A 23,610-nucleotide genomic window follows, 5' to 3' on the forward strand; every position below is an offset into this window, starting at 1 on the left:
GAGAGCCATCTGCTCAGCCACAGTGACCTAGGCAGGAAGCCACGACAGGGTCTGTGGTTTCTAGCAACAGAGGGCAGTGTCCCCAGATAAGATCTATTTTAAAAAGTCATTTAAAGTAATATTGGCTGGAGTCGGAGAGATGGTACAGTTGGGAGAGCACTTGCCTTGCATGTCACTGACCCATGTGTAATCCCCAAAACTGAATGTGCTCCCCAGAGCACCACCGGGGTTGATCCTTTAGTGCACGGCCAGGAGTCAGCCCTGAGCACAGCTGGGTGTGGCCCAGTAACCAAAAGAAAGGTTTTTGGTTACTGAAAGAGATCAGTCTTTTTTACTGTTTTTGGACTATACCCTGCAGTGCTCATGGGGTGCTGGTCCCTGAGGGGGTGCTTGAAGGGGGCCAGGTAGTGCCATGAACCTGCCCACCCCACCCCCTTGGGCAAGGCATTTACCCCAGCCCTTTTTGGTTTGTTTGAACCCTCTTTTTGTTGATTTTTAAATAGGATTCTCCAATAATGTCCAAAGGACCTAGGAACCAATTATGGTGGTGCTCACGGATCTGATTATACCAGGAGTCAAACTCAACCCCTCGCAAATGCCAGGCATCTGCTCTGCCACTTTGAGCGAACTCCCCAACTCAGTCATGCTCTCTGAGATTGATAAAAACTGTTGCTCCTTTATTTGCCGGGCTGGGGATAGAACCTCAGATTTTATTCCTGCAAGACAAGTGTTTTACCTCTGAGCCATACTTCTTAGTCCTTTTGCCACAGTTTACTCCATAAAGCATAAAGATAAGGTCATGAATATAAAAGAGGCAATGAATGAGCTAGGCGTGCGCATACATTTTGAAATGCAGAAGTCAGCCAGAGAAAGTACTGATATGCAAAGCATGTGCTCAGGTGCCCCTTCCATTTTTCGACTATGAATACTCATTTTTGTATAGACACATTTCCATTTTTCTTGGGCACATATCCAGGTATTACATTGCTGAGTCTTTGGTAACTATGGCTAACTTTTTTTAGGGAGCATCAAGCTTTTCTGCAGTGCCTCTTTTTATATTTTCACCAGCAGTGCATAAGGATTTCAATTTCTCCATCACCCTGGTTGCACTTTTGTCTGCTTTTAGCCATCTTACTGAGTATGAAGTAGTATCTGATGTGACTTGGATTTCTGTTCTGCTAATGGGAAGACATTAACTATCTTCTCAGGCTTATTATAATCATTTTAAAATCCACTTTGGGAGCTGAGCGATAGTACAGCGGGTAGGGCACTTGCCTTGCTGTGGACAATCTGTTTTTATCCCCGGTACCACAGATGGTCCTTTAGCACCTCCAGAAGAGACCCTTGAACACAGAGCCTGGAATAAGCCCGGAATCCTGCTAGATGTATCCCTGACCTCCATAAATAAATAAATAAATAAAGCTGGGATTTGTACAGAGATGATACTAAAAGCATAGCTCAGTTTGATGAATACTATCACCAATAGGGTTCTGGCCAGGACGCGGCTTTCTGTTTATTTCCATCTTTAATGTCTCCCAGGTATTTTTTTTTTAATTTTTTATTGTGGAAAGTTACAAAGTTACAAAGTTTTCAGGTTTAAATATCAGTTATACAATTCTCGAATACCCATCCCTTCACCAGTGCTCATATTCCACCACCAAGAATCCCAGTATAGCTCCACCCCGCCCCCTCACACCCCAAACCCCCCCACGCCCCTAGCCCCCCCACCCTAAGCCCCCCCCCGCCTGTGTAACTAATAAATTTCACTTTATTTTCACTTTGATTGCATACAATATTTCAACAAAAACTCACTATTAGTGTTTGGAGAGTCTCTCCCCTAAGGAGACCTCAGGATCACAGTCAGTAGGAGGGAGGCTCTGCTTCTCGTGCCGCGGCTCTTGGTTCATCTCTGGGCGAAAGGCGCGCCGGGAACACCTCCCCTCCCAGGATCACCTACAGGCTACGTCACTAAAGAAAGTCCTACCTCCTGGTGGAGGGGTCTTAGAGGGTGGCTCTCACCGCGTGGCTGCTGCCGCTGCCGCCATTTTCGCTCAGAAAAATGGGGTGGAGAGGGAAAAAAATCCCTCCCCGGGCTGCACGAGGTTGTAGTTCAGTTCACAGTCAAAATGCATGGCTGCAAGAATCTGCTCTGGTGCCAAAATGGGTTAGGAGACCTCAGGATCACAGTCAGTAGGCGGGAGGCTCTGCTTCTCGTGCCGCGGCTCTTGGTTCATCTCTGGGCGAAAGGCGCCTCTCCCAGGTATTTTTAAATTTATGTTTGGTTTTTGGGTTTTGTTCACTTGGGGACCACACCCAGCAACATGCTTTGAGGCCCCGGGATATCTTTGGCCTACTTCTCCCTCTGGGAGAAACTGGCAATGCTCTGAGAGTTTCCTGCCCACATGGGACAGCCTTGCAAGCTTCCCATGGTGTATTCATATGCAATTCATATGCAAAATCCAGTAACAAGCTGGATCTCATTCCCCTGACCCTGAAGAGCCCCCAGAGCAACAACATTAGGAGGGCCGAGTCCAGATGGATTTCTAAGATCTCAGGGAAAGGTCAAAATGAGATGTTACTGAGCCCGCTTGAGAAATCGGTGATTAATGGGATATCATGATCGTAATCATGAATGTCTCCCAGGTATTTTTAAATTTACGGGTGGTTTTTGGGTTTTGTTCATTTGGGGACCACAGCCAGCAGCTCCCAGGGCCATTCCTGGCTCTCTGTACTCAGGAATGACTATTGGTGGGAACCATCTGGGTGTGGGGGATTCAACCCTGGGTCAGTGGATGCAAGACAAGCACCTTAACCCATGTATGCTCTCTCCAGTCCCTTTATCCTTTAAAAAATTCTGTTTTGAATCCCTGTGAATTACAAAGTTACAAAGATATTTATGATTGAGATGCAGGCATACATTGTTCTAACACCAATCTCTTCACTAGTGTCCACTACTCTCCACCCGTCTCCCCTGCTCCCCCTTACCCCCTCTGCCCCTGTAGAAGGCACTTTATCCAGCCATCTCATTGTCCTACTGTTCCCCTCACAAACTTTTCTCCCACCTCTGCCCCAGTGGCAAGTTCCTACTGAAGACCAGTTCAGCTCATTGTTTCCATTGCCATTGGACATTTGAGGTTCCCCTACAAAGTTTGAGATAGATGGTTCTGAGTCCTTTCCTCTCCCTCTGACTGATTTCACTCAACACGATGCTCTTCAGATCCATCCACATTGCAGCAAATTGCATGACTGTATCTCCTATATGGCTGGACAATATTCTATTGTGAATCTATACCATAGCTTCTTTATCCAGTCATCTATTCGTGGGTATTTGGACTGTTGTCATATTTTGGCGGTTGTATATAGTGCTGCAATGAACCTAGGAGTGCAGACGTCTTTTATGCATTGTGCTTTTGGGCCCTTAGGATATATTCACAAGAGTGGAATTTCTGGGTCATCACTGTATCACTGTCATCCCGTTGTTCGTCGATTTAGTCGAGCGGGCACCAGTAACGTCTCTATTTCTCTCAGCCCTGAGATTTTAGCAGTCTCTTCTTACTCGTCTTTCCCAATGATTGGAGGCTCTTTCAGGGTCAGGGGAATGAGACCGAGCTTTACTGTTTTGGGCATATTGAATACGCCAAGTGTAGCTTACGAGGTTCTACCCGAATGGGCGGGATACTCTCAGTAGCTTGCTGGGCTTTCTGCAAGGTATGTATTACTGTCATCCCGTTGATCAACGATTGCTTGAGCGGGCCCAGTAATGGCTCCTTCATCCTAGTCCTGAGATTTTAGCAGCCTCTCTTTACTTGTCCTTCCCAACGGTGCCTCATTAGAGGCTAGTCAGGGTCAGGAGAATGAGACCCATCATTCTTATTCTATTTGGCATGTGAATACGTCATGGGGAGCTTGCCAAGCTTTCCCGTGTGGGCAGTAAACTCTCGGTAACTTGCCAGGTTTTCCAAGAGGGATAACTAGGGTATCAGATGTTGTGTGATTGCATCCGCACGCTTCTGGGAGCTTGGTTTTATATTCTCTGGATGTTGGCTGTTGAAGGGATTACATGGTATGTGTGTGTCTGTGGGAGCTGGGGTGGGAGGTTTCTGGGTGTGACTGCCTAGCTATGAGAAAATGGAGAATCTGGGTAGAAGAGGCCCAGTCCCAATCTGAGCAGCCTTGGAGATCTAGGCCCCAGGTCCCACACACCTGGGTTCCTTTGCCAGTCATATGGAAGTTTAATTCTTAGTGTTTTGAGGAATGTCCATATTGTCTTCCCAGAAAGGCTGGGTCAGTTAGCATTCTCACAGCAGTGAATGAGGAGCCCTGTTCCCCCAAATCCTCGTAAACACTAGTTATTGTTGTTCTCTTTGATGAGTACCAGTCTCTGTGGCATGAGATGATCTCCAACTGTTGCTCTGATCTTCATTTCTCTGATGATTAGTGATATAGAACATTTTTTCCTTATGCATTTTGGTCATTTGTATTTATTTTGGGCTGGGAGTTGGGCCATATTTGGCGATATTCAGGGCTTACTCCCAGCTCTGCACTTAGTTATCACTCTTGATGCTGCCAAGAAAAAGAGATTAAGGGCATCCAGATAGGAAGGGAAGAAATCAAACTCTCACTATTTGCAGACGACATGATACTATATCTAGAGAAGCCTAAAACCTCTACTAAGAAACTCTTAGAAACAATAGACTTATACAGTAAAGTTGCAGGCTACAAAATCAATACCCAAAAATCCATGGCCTTCATATATGCAAACAATGAGGCAGAGGAAAGGGACATGAAAAAAGCAATCCCATTCACAATCGTGCCCCAGAAAATCAAGTACCTCGGAATCAGCTTAACCAAGGAAGTAAAAGACCTTTACAAAGAAAACTACATAACGCTACTCCATGAAATCAAAGAGGACATGAGGAAATGGAAACATATACCCTGCTCGTGGATAGGGAGAATCAATGTTGTCAAAATGGCAATACTCCCTAAAGCATTATACAGATTCAATGCGATCCCTATAAATATACCCATGACACTCTTCAAAGAAATGGATCAAGCAATCCTAAAATTCATATGGAACAACAGACGTCCAAGGATAGCTAAAACAATTCTTGGGAAAAAGACGATGGGAGGTATCACCCTCCCCAACCTCAATCTTTACTACAAAGCAGTAACAATTAAAACAGCATGGTACTGGAACAAAGGCAGAGCCGTAGACCAATGGAACAGGGTGGAATACCCTTACACGCAACCCCAAATGTATGATCATCTAATCTTTGATAAGGGAGCAAGAAATGTGAAGTGGAGCAAGGAAAGCCTCTTTAACAAATGGTGCTGGCACAACTGGACAACCACATGCAAAAAAATGGGTTTAGACCTTGACCTGACACCATGCACAAAAGTCAGATCAAAATGGATTAAAGACCTCAACATTAGACCAGAAACCATAAGGTACATTGAAGACAAGGTCGGCGAAACCCTCCACGATATTGAAGATAAAGGTATCTTCAAAGGTGACACGGAACTAAGCAACCTAGTAAAAACAGAGATCAACAAATGGGACTACATTAAACTAAAAAGTTTACCAAGAACTTAAATGGCCAAAAGTTAGGTATGTGGGAGTCACACCCACAGACCACATCCGGCTCAGCTTTATAAGCTCATTTATTGGCCTTATTTCAGATGCCCATAAATCTCAAAAGAGATCAAAAGACACAGTAAGGGCCTATAGTGCAGAGGTAGGCAGGAACCCATGCCACACTCAAGGCTGCTCCCCACACGCTCTGGCCGAGTTCACGCATGAGTGAAGTCCTATATGACCTAGGTAATGCAGAACTTTGTGACCTTGGACTCTAGATTCAATGGGACCAGGAGAGGAGATCTTCTGCTCACTTTCTCCAGTCTCCGGTGACCCAGGGGTCATGCCATAAGCCACCTCCTGCTGGCGCCAGATAATCTCATCATCAGCCACTGTCCAGATGACATGGCTGCTTCTCCCGAAAGGGAGCATAACATGAGTTCCCCATAACCATGCCAATGGACTCCGCACCAGGCTGTTTCACACAGTGCACCCCAGAGGGGTGTGGGTGAGAGCCCTTCCCACCCCAAGGGACCCAGCTCTGGCAGCCAAAAACCTCCACAACCCAACAGCCGCCATACTCAAGGCCGTGCCCCATGCACTCAGGCTGTGCCTCACCTATGAGCAAACATATTCCTGGATTGTGCAGCGGCAAAAGTGGCCTCGCAACACATCGTACAACACTTCCTACCCATTCTCCATAATTACCACACCACATTTGATGGAGTTCAGATAGTAGGCAATAAATCATAGGGGGAAATGTATATATTTATATATGCATATATACATATTTTCAGAGATGTACACCAAAGTTCATGCCACACAAACTTCAACAACATGTTAGTGATATCCTCCAGAATGCCTTAATGGTTCCTGCCAAAATAGAACAATCTTCATGCTGTTTCCTATATGAATACTTTTTTGTAAGCATGTTCAGCAGTTCTTCATAACAACACAAAATATATTACTTCGGTTGTGTTTTGTGACAGGGCTTGGGGCTTGGGATGGAAACATCCGAAATTTGGTGGACAGAAGGTATAATGGTGGTGGGATTGGTGTTTGAATGTTGAGTGTAATCAAACATTGTGAACTAACTTATAAAATTAAAAATTTTTTAAACGTAATGTGGAGTTTATGCCCAATTTAATCAGCTTAACCAATGGCTGAATAAATAGCCGTGCTCCTATGTAGTGGGATTGCTTAGAGCACATAGACTAGAGACTAGAGACCAGCGTGGGACAATGAACTTTGTATGACCTGCACTGGGGGCTTGGGAGAGTCCTGTGCAGAGGGCCTCTTGAAAGAGGGGCCTTGAAGGTAAAATCTACCAGCAAGATAAGCAGGACACATCCTGCACGTACATACTCCTCGTGCTCTAAGTAACCTTGGGAATAATCTGACTTGGTATTTTTTAATGAGAGTATCCTGAGACAAACACAAAATATGTCTGTTTGGTGTATAACTCATGAGAACATCTTTTGACTTGGCTACGTGCCTGGGCAAATGTATGTTAAGAATATAAAAACTGCTTGCTTGAGAATAAACCTTGCCTACAGCCTCGATAGCTGCTGGTCAATGCTTCATCTCTGAGTCGGTGGTCTTCATGCCGGAGCTGGACTCCGGCACTTCTACATTATAAAACTTTTTTAAAAAGAAAAAGAAATAATATTTGCTGCAGAGCAAGGACTTCCTGCAGACATCATCACTCCTCGGGTTTTCTTTCTTATTTGGTGATGGGGTGATGGGAAGACACAACCAGTGGTTCTCAGGGCTTGCTCCTGACTCTGTGCTCAGAGATCACTCCTAGGATGTTCTGGGGCCTATATAAGATTCCAGGAATGAAACATACAAGTCAACTGCATGCAAGGCAAGTGCCCCACTTGCTGTACTATGCTGTACTATTTGGCCCCTATCACAGAGTTTTCAACATGGAAAAATTTGTTAGCATATTTTTTTTGCTGTACATTTGTTTTGTTTCCCCCCTTCCGCCCACCCCCACCCCCACCCCCGTTTGCCCTTCACTTTATCATCTTGAGACGTGGCTGTTTCCCAAAGGGAGAATGCTTAGTGCTGGAGAAATAGCACAGCAGGTAGGGTGGTTGCCTGGCATACAGCTGACCCAGATTCAATTCCCAGTACCCCATATGGTCCCCCAAGCACCACCAGGAGTAATTCCTGAGTGTATGAGCCAGAAGTAACCCCCTGTGGATCACTGGTGTGACCCAAAAACAAACCAAAAAAAAGGGGGAGAATGCTTTATGGATTCTAAGTGTGATTATAGATAATCACAGAAAATAAAGTTTTTCACCTTCAAGTTCCATGCCAGTAATATAAATATAAGCTTTAATGCTAGCTACTGATTATGCAGATAATTTTCATTTTATTGTACTTTTTTAGAATTCTCAGTCATAATCCTCGAACAACTATGGAAGATTCATATCTTTTTCAATTGCCAGCATTAAAATATCTGTAAGTATTGTAATAGTTTGTAGCTCATATGATTTTTGGTATAACTTGTGGTCTTTATTTTTCTCCATTTTTGTCAAAGATTAAGTGTCTTGCATTGAATTTAAAAGTTATCATTTCAATTTTAACACTGGATTGTTGAAATGAGATTTCTTGTCAAAGGAAAAGATTAAAAAAGAATGTACACGGGTAACAGCCAACAGAGCAAAAGAGCAATGTTGAGTACATATAGATAAGAACATACAGATGCATGTAGAAGTATTATTTATTCCAGAAAGTAACAAGTAATAATGTAAACATTATTTTAAAAAAGAAAGTAAAGAAAAGAGGACCGGATAGGTCAGTGGTTGGAACCCATGCACTGCGTGCTAGAGGCCTGGATTCAATCTCTGGCACCATATGTGTTCCCTGGAGTCCTACTCAGAGCAACCCACAAGTACAGCACCCAACATATCTCCCAAGTACTGCCAGATGTGGCCAAAATCCAAGGCCACCCCCAGCTCACATGAAAAAGAAACATTAAAAGAAGTAGATGCAATTTAGAATGAGAAGTCTAAATTGACAAGAGAAGGAAGGACAAGAGAAGGGAGGTAGGAAGGGAGGGAGGGAGCAAGGGAAGGAGGGAACAAGGGAAGGAAGGAAGGAAAGAAGGAAGGAAGGAAGGAAGGAAGGAAGGAAGGAAGGAAGGAAGGAAGGAAGGAAGGAAGGAAATTTATTTAGTCTACCAAATTGTAATTAATTTGGTGACAAAGAAATCTCTTATCAGTAAGAGCTCTCTGGAATTATGGTCTAGAGTAAACCATTGACCTGACTTTACAGCAAGGCCAGAATCAAAGTTATGCCTCTTTAATCTCATCTATGTAACTCTAGAGCTTCTGTATTTGGATTCACATCATGCTTGTGCTTTCTCCCTCAGAGACATGGGAGCAACACAAGTGTCACTTGGACCAGTCCAAAACATCCTCATGATGACTCTTGAATTGGAAAAACTGTAAGTTGATTTTTCTGACATTTATTTTCACTTCGTTTTTTAAGGCTTTTTATTTTTGTTTCTCTCTCTCTCATTTTTAATGTAAGAGTACTGCTATTTATTCAGCCATTAAGCTAATACAACATGGCATGAACTCCACATTACTATTTTTTATTCAGAATGTTAATTTAATTTATTTTTTAATTTTTTTGAATCACCGTGAAATACAGTCACAAAGCTTTCCTTGTTGAGTGTCAGTCATACAATGATAGGATACCCAACCCTCCACCAGTGCACATCTTCCACCACCAGTGTTCCCAGGATCCACCTTCTCATCCCACCAGACAATCTTCCCCATACTCTCTTTTGTAATGCTTGTTATAAATAGTATAAGATGTCATACGGCCACAAGAGCGGCTGTGTGCTCCTGGAATTCTAAAAGTTTAGACAATTAGGGTGTGGAGAAACCTCTGCAGAGAACTTCTCAGTTAAGAGATTATTTTGTGTGTCTCTGGATCGTGGCCCTTGTTTTCATCTTTTCCAGAGAAATAACTATTGGCATATGCCCTGCAGAGTATGCCCGCTTGGCCGTAGGGTGCCTCACGACCAGCCCTAATTGCAGCTTTTGATCTCTTTTGAGATTTATGGGTCTCTGAAATATGGCCAGTAAATGAGCTTGTATAACTGAGCAAGACGTGCTTTGTGGGTGTGGTTCCAACATACCAAACTTTTGGCTGTTTAGTTTCTTGGTAAACTTGCCCTAAGTTGTTGGAGTTCGGCCACAGGTACATCAGCAATTTCGGGTTATCAGGAAGCCAGAAGGCTCCATCTGGCTGCTGCTGCACTCGCCTCACAGGTATAGATTGACATTCTGGTGGCACCATACCCCTTCTTGTTTATTTTTCTTAAGCTATGTTTAATTGAGATGTAATTTTATTTTTTAAAAATATATTTTTTAAAAAATTCTTTTATTGAATCACCATGTGGAAAGTTACAAAGCTTTCAGATATAAGTCTCAGTTATCCAATGCTCAAACACCCATCCCTTCACCAGCGCACTAAAAAATATTTTTAAAATGAGATAGTCAAGAATCATTTTTGGTGTCTCATGGATGCTGCGATCAAACCCAGGTCGACCGTGTTCAAAGCAAATGCCAGACCTGCGATACTATAATATTACTCTAGTCCCTGTTTTTTCAAAGTCTGGAAAAGTGATTTCAGATTTCCCCAGGTGATAACTGGAATTTTTATCATTATGTGGGAGCTGGAGAGATAGAATAGTGATTACGTATTTGCCTTGCATGTGGCTAACCCTTGTTCAGTCTTTGGCACTGTCTGTAGTTCTCTGAGGCCTGCAAGGAATCGTTCTTGAGCCAAGAGCCGAGAGCAACCCCTGAGCACCACCAGATATGACTAAAGAACAAAACTCAATTTTCTGAGAGCTGAAGTGATAGAAGAGGAGTTCAGGTACAAACTTTGCATGTACCACCTCCCAGTTGGGTTCCCACCACCACCGAGTTCGAGCAGCACCTCATTCCTGGTTCTCAGGAACATTTTGAATAGCTGCACAGTGGCTTTGGCTGCCTCTTCTACCTATTTAAAGTAACCCCTTTACTCTGCACTTAATTCTCTGTGTTTCCATTCCTAGGATATTACCTAGGCATCTCACCTGCTGCCTCTGCCAATTTAAGAATAAAATAGACTCTGTCTGCAAAGTAGTCAAACTACTTTGTGAATGTACCAGCAGCACACACTGCGGTGAGTCTGAATTGCCTGCTAATAGCTTTTTAATTTATGTTTCATTTTAATTTTAATCACTGATGGTCCATTTTAAACTGATTATGCAGTTGCATTATTTTTATTAGAGTTCAACTCCCTATATTTCTAAGAACTATTTCCCTTGGTAAAAGTCAGAATCTCAGTTACATCATTACCTTAGCAGTCTATGCATGACCTGAGACATCAGAGGAATGGAAGAAAAGGATGGAAGAAGGGAAGGGAGCTAACGATAATGGTCACAAATGAGGGCCACACTCTGGGCAAGGTACTGGTCCTCCAGATGAGAGCTCAGCCACAGAATGCAGATCTCAAGTTCCCTTTTCTTCATAGGACAGGTGTAGGTATTTTATTGCATGTGTTTTTGTAATTTTATAGGCAAGTACAAGTCATACTGTCTTATGAAAGTTTTGCTTAGAGCCTGAGAATTTCTGGTTTTCTAAGCAGAGGTTGCCACTCAATCCTTCTAATGATGGATGGGCTCGTGGATTCTTAGACCATCCTCACCTTTGGGCCTACTTTGAATTTTAACCCTTCCATCTACAAAGCACTCAGGTGCTCTTCAGTATCTTTCCACATAGTAAGTTTACTGACCTTAGCTTGATAACTTCCAAAATGTGCTTTCAGGGGCCCAGGAAAGTAGATCAATAGGTTGTACCACATGCTTTTCATGTGGGAGGTGGGGGTTCAACCCCCCACAAAACAGTTTCCCAAGCACTGCTGGGAGTATCCCTTGGGCACCGCTGAGTGTGGCACATTCACGAGTGCCCACGCACTCACGCGAGCACACACACACATACACACACACCCCACCCATAAAAGTGTTTTCACGCTGGAATATTATGAATCAGATTCGCTATCAGCAATTGGGCACATCAAATCACTTTGCTTCTTACACAAAGATAGTGTTATTTTCAAAATAAACTTTTCGCAATCTACCACTCTCTTCTCAGACTCTCTTCTGCATTCTGTGGCTGAGCTCTCATCTGGAGGACCAGCACCTTGCCTAGAGTGTGGCCCTCATTTGTGACCATTATCGTTAGCTCCCTTCCCTTCTTCCATCCTTTTCTTCTGTTCCTCTGATGTCTCAGGTCATGCATAGACTGCTAAGGTAATGATGTAACTGAGATTCTGACTTTTACCAAGGGAAATAGTTCTTAGAAATATAGGGAGTTGAACTCTACCACTCTCTTCTCAGAGGTGGGCATAAGAAATATTTATGAATCACCTTTCATAAGATGAACATCAAACCTGGGGATTTGTTGGGGGTGGCAGGGAGAAGAGGGAGAAGAGTCAGACTGGAGGTGCTGTAAGGACCATGGTGTCTCGGCACTTCAGCGGTGGTCCAGGTGAAGTTTACTTTGTACGTGGAAACCAATAGCATTGATTCTATTAAAACCATGTTACTCCAACTGCAATAATGTTTTAGAGAATAACTAAACCAAATAATAAAAATTCAGAATAAAATACTAATAACATTTTTTTAGGTGAGGAAAAGCAAAACTAAAAGTGTTAAATGTGCCTAATGCCTAGGTCTTGTGATCACAGTCTTGGATTCTCTGCAAGTCCATGCTTCTTCCTCACTTCCCTTAACTCCCCCTCTAAACTTCACTCCACCAAAAGCACTTTGAATTCTTCAGTAAAGGCTGGTTGGAGAGATAGTCTAGTAGCTATGACACTTGCCTTCCATACAGCAGACCTGGATTTGATCCCTAGCATTCCAGACAATCCTAATTACTAGCAGCAGTGATCCCTTAGCACAGAGAGAGAAGTAACCCCTGAACATTTCTGGATTTGGCCCCACTGTCCCCCCAAGAGAAACCCAACTGCACAATGTTATACTTGACCTTGACGCAGTCAGAAACTTTGTATGGTTCCCTAAGTAGAGATGAAAATAGTAGGAAGTAGGTGAAGTTAAAATACACATCTAATAAGAGTTGTTTTCCCCCAATTTGGGGAGCTCAAATATTATTTCAGGAGCCAGAGAGATAGTACAGTGGGTAGGGGACTTGCCTTGCACACAGAAGACCTGGGTTCCATTGCCGGCATCCTATACAGTTTCCCAAGCATCACCAGAAGTGATTTCCTGAGCACGGAACCTGGAGTAACCCCTGAGCATTACCAAGTGTCACCCCCAAACAAAACAAAACAAATCATTTTCTAGATTTTCTCAACATTGCACATTAACATATACTCTGGCAAATCCATTAACATATCCTTAGACATCTTCCCAGATTCAACAATATGAGACTAAGGGCTAGTAAGCAAAGGAATTAGTGGATAGTGGAGGAAGGGTGCATTCAGATAAGGACCTGATTTCTGGAGGAATTTCTTTGTTGGCTGTGATGGTAATAAGAATATTAGCACACAAAAGAGGTAAAGAGAAAGAGCCCTCTCTCCTCATGTGGGCAGGACAGGATAAAGGTATGGGAGTATAACAAGTCATAGTTGAGGGTCTAGAGAGATGATATAATGGAGAAGGTGCTTGCATTTTTCTTTTTATGCTTTTTTGGGTCACACTTTGGCGATGCACATGGGTTACTCCTGGCTCTGGCTGTGTTCAGGGAACAATATGGGATGCTGGGAATCGAACCCGGATTGGCTACATGCAAGGCAAACAACCTATCTACTGTGCTATTGCTCCAGCCCCAGGGTGCTTCCTTTCATGCAGTCAACCTGAGTTTCATTCCAGATTCCCATGTGGTCCCCCAGGCACCACCCAGGATAATTTCTGAGAGCAGCACTGTAGCACTGTAGCACTGTTGTCCGTTGTTCATCGATTTGCTCGAGCGGGCACCAGTAATGTCTCCATTGTGAGCCTTGTTGTTATTGTTTTAGGCATACCAAATAGCCACGGGGAGCTTGCCAGGCTCTGCCATGTGGGTGGGATACTTTGGTAGCTTGTCAGGCTCTCCGAGAGGAATGGAGGAATCGAACCCGGGTCAGCCAGGTGGAAGACAAATGCCCTACCTGCTGTTCTTATCGCTCCAGCCTGGTGGCCATAATTACCAAAAAAAGATTTGTTGATTAGTTTTTAATTTGCTTTTGGGAGAAACACGCATTAATGCTCAGAGATTACTCCTGGCTCTGCACTCAGGAATTACTTCTGCTGGTGTTCAGGGAACATGTGGGATTCCAGGGATCAAATCTGGGTTGGACACATGCAAGGTGAATGCTCTACCTTCTGTACTCTCTCTCTAGCCTGGCATTTATCTACTTTCATAAGGTGGTTCTAGATTACTTAAAAAGTATGCTATCAACAATTATGCAAACAAGTATAAGTAATAGACACATGTAAAATTTAATTAAAGTAAAAATTTAGCCATTATAAAAATGTTTTCTCTTGGGCTGGAGATAGTAAAGCGGGTAAGGTGATTGCCTTGCATGTAACTAACCCGGATTCAATCCCCAGCATCTCAAATGGCCCCCCAAACACTATCATGAGTGATTTCAGAGTGCAAAACCAGAAGTAACCCCTAGGCATTGCTAGGTAGCCCCCCAAAAAAAAACCTCAATTATTTTTCAAGTGTAGTTTATATTTGGATGAATTCTGAGCACCAAGTATAAACTTTATCATGTATCTTTTTACCTATTTGAGTAGTACACCTTGTTATGATCAAGAGCAGGATAGCTTTATTAAACTTTTGTTAGACATGTGATAATTGTGAGCCATAAGAAAACTAACTAAAAAATGATTATTTTTGTAGTCCATTAAACCATTCAAAGTTCTTGAGCTTAGCTACTCTAGCTCGATGTTGAATTATCTAATAACTCCATTATTATATCTGTAAACTTTATTAAATGGTTTCTCTGATAAACCTGAAGAAGATCCAAATACGTGTGATTTGTTTGAAATACCAGGAACTAATCTCATTGCTCTCCCTGTGACACATTATATAAAGTTTTCAAATGTTAATAGTGATTAATGGTATTAATATTTCTTCAATTAGCTTATAAGTTATAAGATAGATTCTAACATGGACTTTAGGGTTAAATTGTGTTACTAAAAGAGTTAAAACTGTCAGCATAAAGAATAAATTATTAAATTAGTTCAATGTTTAACTCTATATAAACCAATAAGCATTGAGAGCAGGTAGACATTAAAAAAGGTATTTCTTAACAAAAAATGTAGACTTTAAAACAGAATTTGGAACTTGCTCAGTTTTAATCTTCAATTTTATCTATCTAAAACTCCTCCTTAATCATAAAGGAAGGTCATTTATCTCTAAGATGCATGTTATTTAAGTCATCTGTTCTTCAATTCTGTGTGCTGTGGCTGAATCACAGACCCAAAGTTAGTTAGTTTTTAATGATCTGAAATACTTTCAGATTCACAGTATACAGTTGGAAACAGATCATGTTGAATTCAAGAATTCTGAGAGCAGAACCAAGAACAACCCCTAAGCATGGCTGGGAATGGCCAAAAAATAAAACAGAAGTCAGTTGATCTGTAAAGAGTCTAACTGAACAGCAAATATTTGTCATGAATACTGGGTACTTGGTCCTTGGGGACCAGTGGAATAATCATATTATTATTGTTTGAGTGTTTGCTTGTTTGGGGGCATACTCAGAGGTAGTCAAAGTTTACTTCTGACTTTGTGTTCAGGAATCAGTCCTGGTAAGGCTAGAGGGACAGTATGGGTGCTGGGGAACAGACTCAGGTTGGCTGCGTACAAGATAAATACTTTATCTGCTCTTCTGTCACTCTGCCCCCCAGTGGGATAATCCTAAATACATGCACTAAACTTCATGCCCTATTTATTCTGAATAAATAGTGATGATCACTTTGTTTCTCCTTCTGTTCTTGCCAATCACAGGTGTAAACTTAAGGCTTCCCTGTGCCCCCCTCCCCCAATATCGCTCTTGTTTCCTGATTACTAATTTACTTGTCTGGAATTTATGTCTGTGCTCCCAAAATTATCCCCAGTTACCTTTCTTGATCAAAAGCAAGCTCTTTTTTTGATAGAGGAGGAAGAGTCCATAAGTACCACGAAAAGGGAGTTCATGAAGGTTTTACAGACTCGAAAGAAGAATACCAGCACCGAGCTGACCATTGAACCGGAGGAGGCCTCAGCATAGAGAAACAGCCTGTCCGTTCTCATGAATGAGCAGCTAGACTTAGGGAACATTGCCTGAGAGAGAAGGCTCAGGAGGCGGCCCCAAGAGAACCAAAAGAGCTTCCCTTGGCGGAACACCCAGGAAATGGGTGGAAAACTCCTTCAATGAGGAGTCCTCCTCCATCCAGGAGCACGAGGCGGTGGTGTCCACCACATGGAGCAGTTCTCCATGGACAGCCAGCCCGTCTGCCGCCACTTCTCCGAAAATCCCAGCCGAGGCGAAAAACAAACCCAAAGACTCGAAAAACACGCTCCTCGGTTTGGAAGACGCAGACGCTCGAGTTCGGAACATGAAGTTTCCCAGCCCCGTGTCACACACTGGAAAAAATTACCGTTTTCATAAATCTTACTCTCGGCTTTGCCCAGAATGCCCAGAGCCAGAGTGAGTACAGAGACGAAGGAATCAGCACCCGAGAGGCCGGTGCGAGTCGCCAAGCGGCCTCCTTTCGCTGCGGTGAGAACCTCATCAAGTCCCCGCCAAGAGAGGAGTCTCTGTCTTGGAGAGGTCAGGACGGACCTTGGCTCCAGTCCTTTCAACCTTCACACTCACCTGCAGGAAAGAAGACCGTAGAAAGCACGCATGCTGCAAATGGGGCCAACACCAGAGGCATCGCGCTGCCAGAGAAAACCGTCGGTAGCAAAGGCACCGCCCATGAGAAGGACGCCGGGATGCCCGGCAACCTCGTGCCGGCTGTCAAGCAGTCCAGCGAGACGCAGTGGGAATGTCACAACGTGGCCACCGACATCGTCTCTGCCACACAAAAACCACACCCCGGAGACCAACAGGACATGCAACTCATCCAGCAGCTGTGGTCCTCATCCCCAACAGTGACGTGAGGAAGCTCATTGCTCACGGGATCCGGACTCTGAAATGGACCGCTCTGAGCCCCAGGTGAGGCTGGCGTGTGCCAAGCTCCTCTCCGGAACCGGCCTCCTGATGAAGCGTCTCAGTGAGCAGCAGGAAGTAAAGGTTCCCGAGGCAGAATGGGATACAGACCAGTGGAAGACTGAGAACTACATCAGTGAGAGAAGGAAGACCAGGGTGAGCAGAACAGCCAGAGGCAAGTGAAGTGAGAACAGATTTCTTTCTTTCTTCCTTCCTTCCTTCCTTCCTTTCTTTCTTTCTTTCTTTCTTTCTTTCTTTCTTTCTTTCTTTCTTTCTTTCTTTCTCTCTCTCTCTCTCTCTCTTTCTTCCTTCCTTCCTTTCTTTCTTTCTTTCTTTCTTTCTTTCTTTCTTTCTTTCTTTCTTTCTTTCTTTCTTTCTTTCTTTCTTTCTTTCTTTCTCTCTTTCTCTCTTTTTCTCTCTCTCTCTTTCTTTCTTTCTTTCTTTCTCTCTTTCTTTCTCTCTCTTTCTTTCTTTCTCTCTCTCTCTCTTTCTTTCTCTCTTTCTCTCTTTTTTCTCTCTCTCTCTTTCTTTCTCTCTTTCTTTCTCTCTTTCTTTCTCTTTCTTTCTTTCTTTCTTTCTTTCTCTCTCTTTCTTTCTTTCTTTCTTTCTTTCTTTCTTTCTTTCTTTCTTTCTTTCTTTCTTTCTTTCTTTCTTTCTTTCTTTCTTTCTTTCTTTCTTTCTTTCTTTCTTTCTTTCTGTGTAAAACTAAAGCTCGTCGTGGAGCGAGTGCACTTGCACCCTCCGGGCGGCTCTGTCTCACTGCCCACGTTCGGTGCCCTGGAACCACAGTGTGTAGACTGGATTGGGACAGCCAGTGGTCAAGGAAAGGCGAAGGAACAACGAAGACCATGCTGGTTCCTGATTAGTTACCGTTTATTCAATCTTTAATCTTCCATCTCCCGCACTCCCAGCTCCGGCCTCTCTCTGGATCTACCGCCACCTCCTTCTCTAGTCTCTCCTCCCTTGTCCCTCTCTGGGAACCCCTTTTACTCAACCCCGCACTTCCAAAGGGTGCAATACATTGAAGTCACCAAAGGCACCAAAAGATCTTACAGGAAGAACATTGAGGCAACATTATTCTCTTGTAAATGCAGGCCATTAATCTAGCCCCCCCCCCAAAGAAGATACAAAACCAAAATGGAAGCCTTCCTTGGGCTGAAAGCACTCCGATTTACATCCCAAAGACATCCCAAAGACTGGGCTAGGCTGCCACAGGAAATCTACATGTCAATTACAAACTGGACAGCACCTGAAATTTACATCCCAAAGACTAGGCTGGGCCAGAGCCTGGAATCTACAATGTCAAGTCAGGCCTGGCTAGCACCTAAGATCTGCATGTCAAAGACCAGCTAGGCTTCTTGTGAAAAAATGAAAAAAGGGAAACTGCCTCTGAAATTATCTCCAGAAGGCAGCTTTTCAGGAAAAATATTCCAACACTTTCTTTCTTTCTTTCTTTCTTTCTTTCTTTCTTTCTTTCTTTCTTTCTTTCTTTCTTTCTTTCTTTCTTTCTTTCTTTCTTTCTTTCTTTCTTAAATTTTTTATTGAATCACCATGTGGAAAGTTACAAAGTTCTCAGGTTTATGTCTCAGTTATACAATACTCAAACACCCATCCCTTCACCCGTGCCCATATTCTACCACCAAAGACCCCAGTATACCTCCCACCCCCCCGCCCCCCGCCCCCATCTCTGCCTGCTTAGTTGATAAATTTCACTTCATTTTCACTTTACCTTGATTACATTCCATATTTCAACACAACATTCAGTATTGTTGGAGTTTTCACCCAAGAAAGACAGCCCTACTGCCAATGCAGCATTTGATAATTAGTTTTCCATTGCTGAGACTGGACAGATGTGGGGTCCCCCCTGCAGGCATCATCCTGTCCCGCAGGGAGGACCCTTCGTGGGGCTAAGGAGGGGACGTAACCGAATGAACAGACGCAGAGCCAGAAGGAGGAGGAGGAGAGAGAGAGAGAGTGTATTCACAGCAGTTACAATACTTATACCTCTTGGTGGGGGGGGGGGCGGTATGCATGCTTGGACCCCCATAGGAACAATAGTAAAATGCAGATCAGGCATGGGCGTTGGGCAGATCAGGCATGGGCGTTGGCTAGTGAGAGAGGAATGGCGAACTAATAAGATCGGTAAGGTCAGCAGTGGTGACCTTGTTACAGGAATCCCAAGTAAGCCTCCACTTGACTAGAGGATAAGAGCCGGGCTTGTAAAATGGCTCCCTATAGAGAGATATGAAGTCCCATTGTTTCAAGTACATAGAATTTTTCCCCCCTCCTTCCTGCGCCACCAAGTTTGTGCCTGCTTAATGAATAGTCCTCATATTATGGCTGACACCACGCCACCCGACGAGAAAAAAGGATATTTCCAGTTCTCAGCCGGCGTGGGGCTATGGCTTAGTTTAGTCTAGAGACATGGTTGCAAGAAGTTTCTGGAACCGGAAGTAGTCTAGTTAGGCTCTGGATTCTGGTTGATCAGCAGCATCGCAGCCACACAAAAGTGTGGCCACCCGGGTCGAGTCTCGGCGGAGCATGCACTGGTATGGGCCTGAGACTTCCCAAGCATCCCGCTGTTCCAAGTATATAGTTGTTTTTTTTTTCCCCCTCCCATTCCCGCGCCTCTAAGTTTGTGCCTGCTTAATAGACTTCATAATATGGTGGACACCACACCGCGTTTCTCCCAGAAAAGGGAAAAGAATCGAGAAAGAAGGATATTTCCTCACCTCGGCCGGTATGGGGCTTTGGCTTAGTTCACAGTCTAAAGAAATAGCTGCTACTTTGATTACCTTCAATACTTCAACAACAAACTCAGTACTATTGATTGGAGTTTCCCCCTACAGTAAGACCTGCTAAAAAGGAACCTTTTCACGTTGCTGACAATCAAGAGATATTAGGTCACGTGGCTGCAACAGCAGCCTCGAGGTTTTGGATTTCTATATGAAGTCCAGGGAAAATTCTTTTGGTAATTGCATCACTGCAATCTTTTACTTCCCTTTTGTGGTGCTCACATGATGGAGGAGGCTGGAGAGAAGAACCATGCCCCGCTGGAGGCGCATGGGCCAGTAGCTCCGATCACACAATTTGGAGGCATTTTGGGAGCGCTGCTCGTGTCCAAAGTAGTTCAGTTGCCTCCGGGGTCGAGCTCCTGCGGTGGCAGAAAGGAACGTACCTACATGGCCCTGTGCTTAAATATCGGCACAGGGCGGATCTGGAAATCCTGCCCCCTCGGCTTTCCCGGGCTTCCCGTGGGTACCTGCATACTCTAAAAACCGGCAGTTGCCTCGCTGCGTTCAATAAGAAAGAGTTGAGAGAGAAAAGACCGTACCCCGCTGGAGGCACATGGGCCAGTAGCTCCAATCACACAGTTTGGAGGCATTTTGGGGGCGCTGCTTGTGTCCAAAGTAGTTCAGTTGCCTCCGGGGTCAAGCTCGTGCGGCGGCAGACTCTTTCTTTCTTTCTTTCTTTCTTTCTTTCTTTCTTTCTTTCTTTCTTTCTTTCTTTCTTTCTTTCTTTCTTTCTTTCTTTCTTCATTCCTTTCTCTTTCTTTCTTTCCTTTTTTCTTTCTTCCTTTCTCTTTCTTTCCTTCTTTCTTTCTTTTTTTTTTAAAAAAATAATAACCACTTTATTATGCTTGATTTTAGATATCAAAATTACTAGAGGACAAATACACAAACAATACAAATGTATCAGTATACAAGGCAATTTGAATGGAATTACAAAACTACCTGTATTAACAATGGTGTAATGGATGACTAAAACAGTATAATTAAAGTCATAAACAATCTATGCAAATATACTTTGCTACGCACTATAATTTTAACCAAATAATCTTCTAAAGCTATTTTGAACCAGAGAGATAGCTCAACGAGCTAGAGTGAATTCTTTGTATGTAGGAGGCCCAGGTTCTATCTCCAGCCCCAAGGACCCCCCACCCAAAACAGTACCTATAGTGAGTCCAAGTGCAAAGCAGAGAGTAGCCTTTAAATGACATCGGGATTGATGTCTTACCACTCCCATGATCTCAGTTGAAACAATGATAATTGATATTTATCAAGAAACCATGATATTTCATTCAATAATTAAAGTGATTTTCATGCTCCCTCTCTTTTTGAGATAACTCCTCATGAGAAAACTGCAGAACAAACAGGTTGAATTCTCAGGATCACCAGAAGATTTCATATGTAAAACTAAATGCTCTCTTTTGAGGAAAGTCTTGAAATTGTTACCAGAAAGTCAGAAGGACATTTTAAAACCAAGGTCTGGGCTACAGAGATAGCTCAAGGAGATTGGGTGTCATGTTTAATGTCCCTAGTTACAGTCAGGTACCACATGGTTTGTTGAGCATCATTGGGAAAGACTCAATGGCTCTTAGCACCCAGCCATGCAGCATTGAGTTGTCCAGGTGGGCACCAAATTGTTAGAACCATACTGCTTACTAAGTATCCCTGTGAGTTCACCTAGGTTCTGAACATTGCAGGGAAGCCTCTGAACCCTCCAGAAGGTAAGGCCTGTTTGTTTGAAACAAAATGATTGAAATTCAGGATATATAAATTCAGGGAGAAATTTAAAAGGTGCCCCAAGTCAGATGTTTATGTTTTTATTGGTTTTGGTGTTTTGTTGCAGTTTTGGTCTTTGGGTCCCACCCAGCTATGCTCAGGGCTTACTCCTGGCTTTGCGCTGACCTTCCTTCTTTCTTTCTTCCTTTCTCTCCTTCTTTCGTTCTTTCCTTCTTTCTTTCTTCCTTCCTTCCCTTCTTTCTTTCCTTCTTTCTTTCTTCCTTTCTTTCTTCCTTTCTCTTTCTTTCTTTCCTTTCTTTCTTCCTTTCTTTCTTTCTCTCTCCTTTCTTTCTTTCTTCCTTTCTCTCTTTCTCTCTCTTTCTTTCTCTCTCTCTTTCTTTCTTTCTTCCTTTCTTTCTTCCTTCCTCTTTCTTTCCTTTCTTTCTTCCTATCTCTCTTTCTCTCTTTCTTTCTCTCTCTTTCTTTCTTTCTTCCTTTCTTTCTTCCTTTCTATTTCTTTCTTTCATTCTTTCTTTCTTCCTTTCTGTCTTTCTTTCTCTCTCTTTTCTTTCTTTCTTTCCTTCTTTCTTTCTTCCTTTCTCTCTTTCTCTCTCTTTCTTTCTCTCTTTCTTCCTTTCTTCCTTTCTTTCTTCCTTCCTCTTTCTTTCTTTCCTTTCTTTCTTCCTTTCTCTCTTTCTTTCTCTCTCCTTTCTTTCTTTCTTCCTTTCTCTCTTTCTCTCTCTTTCTTTCTCTCTCTCTTTCTTTCTTTCTTCCTTTCTTTCTTCCTTCCTCTTTCTTTCCTTTCTTTCTTCCTATATCTCTTTCTCTCTTTCTTTCTCTCTTTCTTTCTTTCTTCCTTTCTTTTTTCATTTCTCTTTCTTTCTTTCTTTCTTTCTTTCTTTCTTTCTTTCTTTCTTTCTTTCTTTCTTTCTTTCTCTCTTTCTCTCTTTTTCTTTCTTTCTTTCTTTCTTTCTTTCTTTCTTTCTTTCTTTCTTTCTTTCTTTCTCTCTCTCTTTCTTTCTTTCATGAAGAGGCCTATGCTGAGTGAATAGAACAGCCAGAGGCAAATGAAGTGAAAACAGATTTCTTTCTTTCTTTCTTTCTTTCTTTCTTTCTTTCTTTCTTTCTTTCTTTCTTTCTTTCTTTCTTTCTTTCTTTCTTTCTTTCTTTCATTCCTTTCTTTCTTTCTCTTTCTTTCTTTCCTTTTTTCTTTCTTCCTTTCTCTCTTTCTTTCTCTTTCTTTCTTTACTTCTTTCTTTCTTCCCTTCTTTCTTTCTTCCTTTCTTCCTTCCTTTCTTTCTTCCTTTCTCTCTTTCTTCTTTCTCTCTTTCTTCCTTTCATGGAGAGGCTCATGCTGAGTGAAATAAGTCAGAAGGACAGACATAGAATGATTGGGCTCATTTATGGGACGTAAAAAAAAGTAAAAACATAGTATGAGATTAACACCCAAGGACAGTTAGCAACAAGGGCCAGGATGAATGGTCCGTGGTTGGAAGCCTGCCTCAAGGGCTGGGAGAGAGGGCAGCTGGGATAGAGAAGGGATCACGATAACAATGATAGTTGGAAGGGATCACTCTGGATGGGAGATGTGTGCTGAAAGTGGGTAAAGGATGAAACATGATGACACTGGTGGAGGGAGGGGTGTTCTAGCATTGTACGGCTGAAATTGGTTCACAATCAGAAAAGCTTTGAAACTCTATCTCACAGTGACCTGGCTCAGGGGTTTCCGGGCTCTCAGGCCATGCCATGAAAGAGCACAAGCAGGAAGACCACAGTCTCCTTCCTGACTCTCCCTCTCTTGCTCGCTCTCTTTTTTCATGGCCACACAACTTTTTTTTTAATTCAGAAAGTTCACTGTCATCCCGTTGCTCATCGATTTGTTTGAGCGGGCACCAGTAACGTCTCTCATTGAGAGACTTATTGTTACTGTTTTTGGCATATCCAATACGCACGGGTAGCTTGCCAGGTTCTGCCCTGCTGGCTCCATACTCTCAGTAGCTTGCCGGACTCTCGGAGAGGGGTGGAGGAATCGAACACGGGTTGGCCTCGTGAAAGGCGAAAGCCCAACCACTGTGCTATCACTCCAGCCCCAGAATGTTAGGTTACCATATTATTTTATTATTACTTCCCTGCTTTTAATTGATTCACCGTGAGATAGTTACAAAGCTTTCATGTTTGACCTTCGGTCATATAATCATCAAACACCCATCCGTTCACTAATGCACATTTTCCACCATCAAAATCCCCAGTATTCCCCCCAAACCCCATTCCAACCCCTCCCCTGCCTGGTGGTAAACAATTTCCCCCATACTCTCT

The 23,610-nt window shown here is 43.1% G+C and overlaps 1 protein-coding gene across 2 annotated transcripts in view; it reads left to right on the forward strand.

Annotated features, from left to right (window-relative positions):
* Positions 1–23,610, forward strand: part of LOC129406477 (leucine-rich repeat-containing protein 37B-like) — a 90,544-nt gene that overhangs the window by 46,723 nt on the left and 20,211 nt on the right. Inside the window, exons 3-5 of one of the 2 annotated variants that reach the window (XR_008631017.1) lie at positions 7,973–8,044; positions 8,958–9,032; positions 10,659–10,733. Coding sequence is in view for 1 of the 2 variants with exons in the window: in XM_055144347.1 (XP_055000322.1) it covers positions 8,001–8,044; positions 8,958–9,032 (119 nt within the window). In the remaining variant the exon portion in view is untranslated. Of the gene's footprint in view, positions 1–7,972; positions 8,045–8,957; positions 9,033–10,658; positions 10,734–23,610 lie in introns of those variants that run through there. The other variant, XM_055144347.1, reaches the window with a different exon arrangement.

Source organism: Sorex araneus, chromosome 7, assembly GCF_027595985.1.
Source record: "Sorex araneus isolate mSorAra2 chromosome 7, mSorAra2.pri, whole genome shotgun sequence".
Classification (NCBI taxonomy): domain Eukaryota; kingdom Metazoa; phylum Chordata; class Mammalia; order Eulipotyphla; family Soricidae; genus Sorex; species Sorex araneus.